Raw genomic sequence first — 2,511 nt, 5'->3', positions numbered from 1 at the left:
AACCCGATGTCTTACCGCTTGGCCATGTCCCATTTTGATTTCTATTTGATACTAATAAACATTAATATCGATGTTGGTTGTTCGTCAATTCCATGAATCAACATCAATAAGGTTGGTGGATTAATTTCACATATGAAAAACAACAGTCATTTCATGTGAAGAAATAAAGAAGGAAAGAAAGAGTGATAACGTACTTTCCTAATAGTAGGAGAACCTTATCACATTAATTTATGGAAAAAGAAATCTGAAAGGCAATGTGACCCCTACACTTGAGACATTGGAGTGGACAAAATGACTACCCTACCCTTCATAAAAGATGAAAATTCTACCTCTGTGATGCTTTTGCATCAGCTCCTATTCGCTCTTATATATTAATTGTTCTGTTCGTTTTTAACCAAACTTCATACCCTGGATCAATCAAAAGATCTAAGAGTCACTCATAGGAAGGGTCTAAAAGGGCAGAATCGGCCAGTGCACCTAAATTGGTTCAAAATTGGTCCGGTTCAGAATTCGACTATTTTTTCTAAAGAAGATTCAGAATAGGCCATTACAATTCCATTCCAGTGATCACAGATGGCATCTCTAATCGGGACCAATAACTGTTGATTCTGGTCCGATTTGATTCGCTGATCCCATTCCCGATTCTTCAAACAATGTGGACCTAGACTTGACTCGAGTCTTGAGATTAGGGGTGTCAGTGGGTTGGATTGGGTTGTATTTTAAGAAACTTAGCCTAACCCTAAGGTCTCTTAACTCAATCCAAGCCCAACCCAACCCTCGGTCGGGTTGGGATATCTCAGCCTAGGGCCAACCCTATCAGGTTTAGACCAACTCAATTCAACCTTGATGGACCCTGATTGGGCCGGGTTTAACCCAATTCAGCCCAACCCAATACTATTGGTTATTTGGTTGTTTGATCCTGTTGCATTGCAAAGTGTTCATATATATGTAGATTGTGGAAAAAGAAAGACCTTTTTCGATAAGTATCCATTAATAATTATTATATGATTATATATTTAATATACATGGTTGGGTTGAGACCTCAACCCAGGCCCAACCCAACTCTGCCTTGGGCCTGAAAATCTCAACCCTAACCCACCCTATGAACTGAAATCTCAGTCAAAGCCCTGTCCGGGCTCAGGACGGGCTATGGCTTATTCGGTTTGATCAGGCTTTTTTGACACCCCAACTTGAGATAACTCTGGTGTGTTGGGCCCATGGATGCTTCTAAGTTCTATTTCTACCTACCATGTCCGAAGGGAGGAAGGATTTCCAGGTTTAGGTTGTATAACTGTGCGGGAAGTTGCAGAATTGCCGCTTCCTTATCCGTGAAACATGAGATTTGCGTTTTTGTCTTGATTCTCTCCGTCACTTTCTTTCTGTTCTTCCTCTGCAATCTAAACCCTAGCTTTTGCTTTGCGCACAAAAAAGGGGTTTGAGATTCAGTTCTTGGGTTAGTCATGAGTAAGAAGAAAGAGTCTTGGGTTCTGGAGGATAATCGAGCCGAACGGAGCGAAAAAGTTTCCGGCTGGGAAATTAATGGCGAACAGAGCTCAGGTCGGGAATCTCAAGTGCATGAGGAGTCCATGCCAGCCCCGAACTGGATCCCATTTTCAGCGACCCCGAGTCGAGTGGAGAAAACGGTGACAACGAGCACGGCGACGGCGGACATCACCATTGAAGATGTGGAGGAGGAGTTACCCTCTGACGATCGCCAAACCTACTGTGTCACATTCTTCGGTGATCAAATCCGAACCACTCTCACCCGCGTTGCCTCCGTCGTCGACCACTGGATCGCCGACATCCGACGCGTCCACCAGGAGAAATTCGACCAGAAGCAGCTGGTTGTGGGGCTCGATCTTGAATGGCGCCCTAGCTTCAGCCGCAGCGTCGAGCACAGAGTCGCCGTCTTACAGCTCTGCGTCGAAGGCAATTGCTTGATATTTCAACTACTTTACGCCGATCGCATACCCACCTCTCTCATCGAATTCCTCAGCAACCCGAGTTTGACGTTCGTTGGAGTAGGAATCCAGGGGGATGTGGAGAAGCTATTGGTGGATCACGAACTGAACGTGGTAAACACTGTCGACCTTCGTTCCTTGGCTGCGAAGAAATTGAGCATCCCGGAACTTCGGGATGCAGGGTTGAAAGAGTTGACAAGAGAGGTTCTTGGGAAAGAAATAGGGAAGCCCAGGAAGGTGACGATGAGTAGATGGGATGCAGAGTGGCTCACCTACGATCAAGTTCAATACGCCTCCCTTGATGCTTTTCTTTCTTTCCAGATAGGAAAGAATTTGATTCTGGGGGGAGGAGTCGGCTCTGGGTGAAGCCATCTGAGGCTCTGTAATTAGCGTTGTGCCCTCTTCTTGTTTGTCTTTCTGCCTCTGTTACCATTCAATTTCCATTGCAACTTCCATTTAGTTCTTGTACTCTCCTCTCAGATTTGATTGGTTCTTCCAAAGGATTCTAAGAAATGAATCAAATTGACTGTGATCACTAGCTAGGTTTTTG

At 44.8% G+C, this 2,511-nt stretch overlaps 1 protein-coding gene across 1 annotated transcript; it reads left to right on the top strand.

The window, feature by feature from the left end:
* The first annotated feature begins 1,212 nt into the window (after positions 1 to 1,212).
* LOC122093230 (Werner Syndrome-like exonuclease) lies at positions 1,213 to 2,503 on the top strand. The gene has a single exon (XM_042663512.1). The coding sequence runs from the start codon at positions 1,461 to 1,463 to the stop codon at positions 2,325 to 2,327; it is 867 nt and encodes a 288-aa protein (XP_042519446.1). The 5' UTR covers positions 1,213 to 1,460; the 3' UTR covers positions 2,328 to 2,503.
* The last annotated feature ends 8 nt before the right edge of the window (positions 2,504 to 2,511 follow it).

This window comes from Macadamia integrifolia, chromosome 11 (genome assembly GCF_013358625.1).
Source record: "Macadamia integrifolia cultivar HAES 741 chromosome 11, SCU_Mint_v3, whole genome shotgun sequence".
NCBI lineage: Eukaryota > Viridiplantae > Streptophyta > Magnoliopsida > Proteales > Proteaceae > Macadamia > Macadamia integrifolia.
The sequence above is the reverse complement of the archived record's forward strand: the minus strand, read 5'-3'. Positions and strand labels throughout refer to the sequence as shown.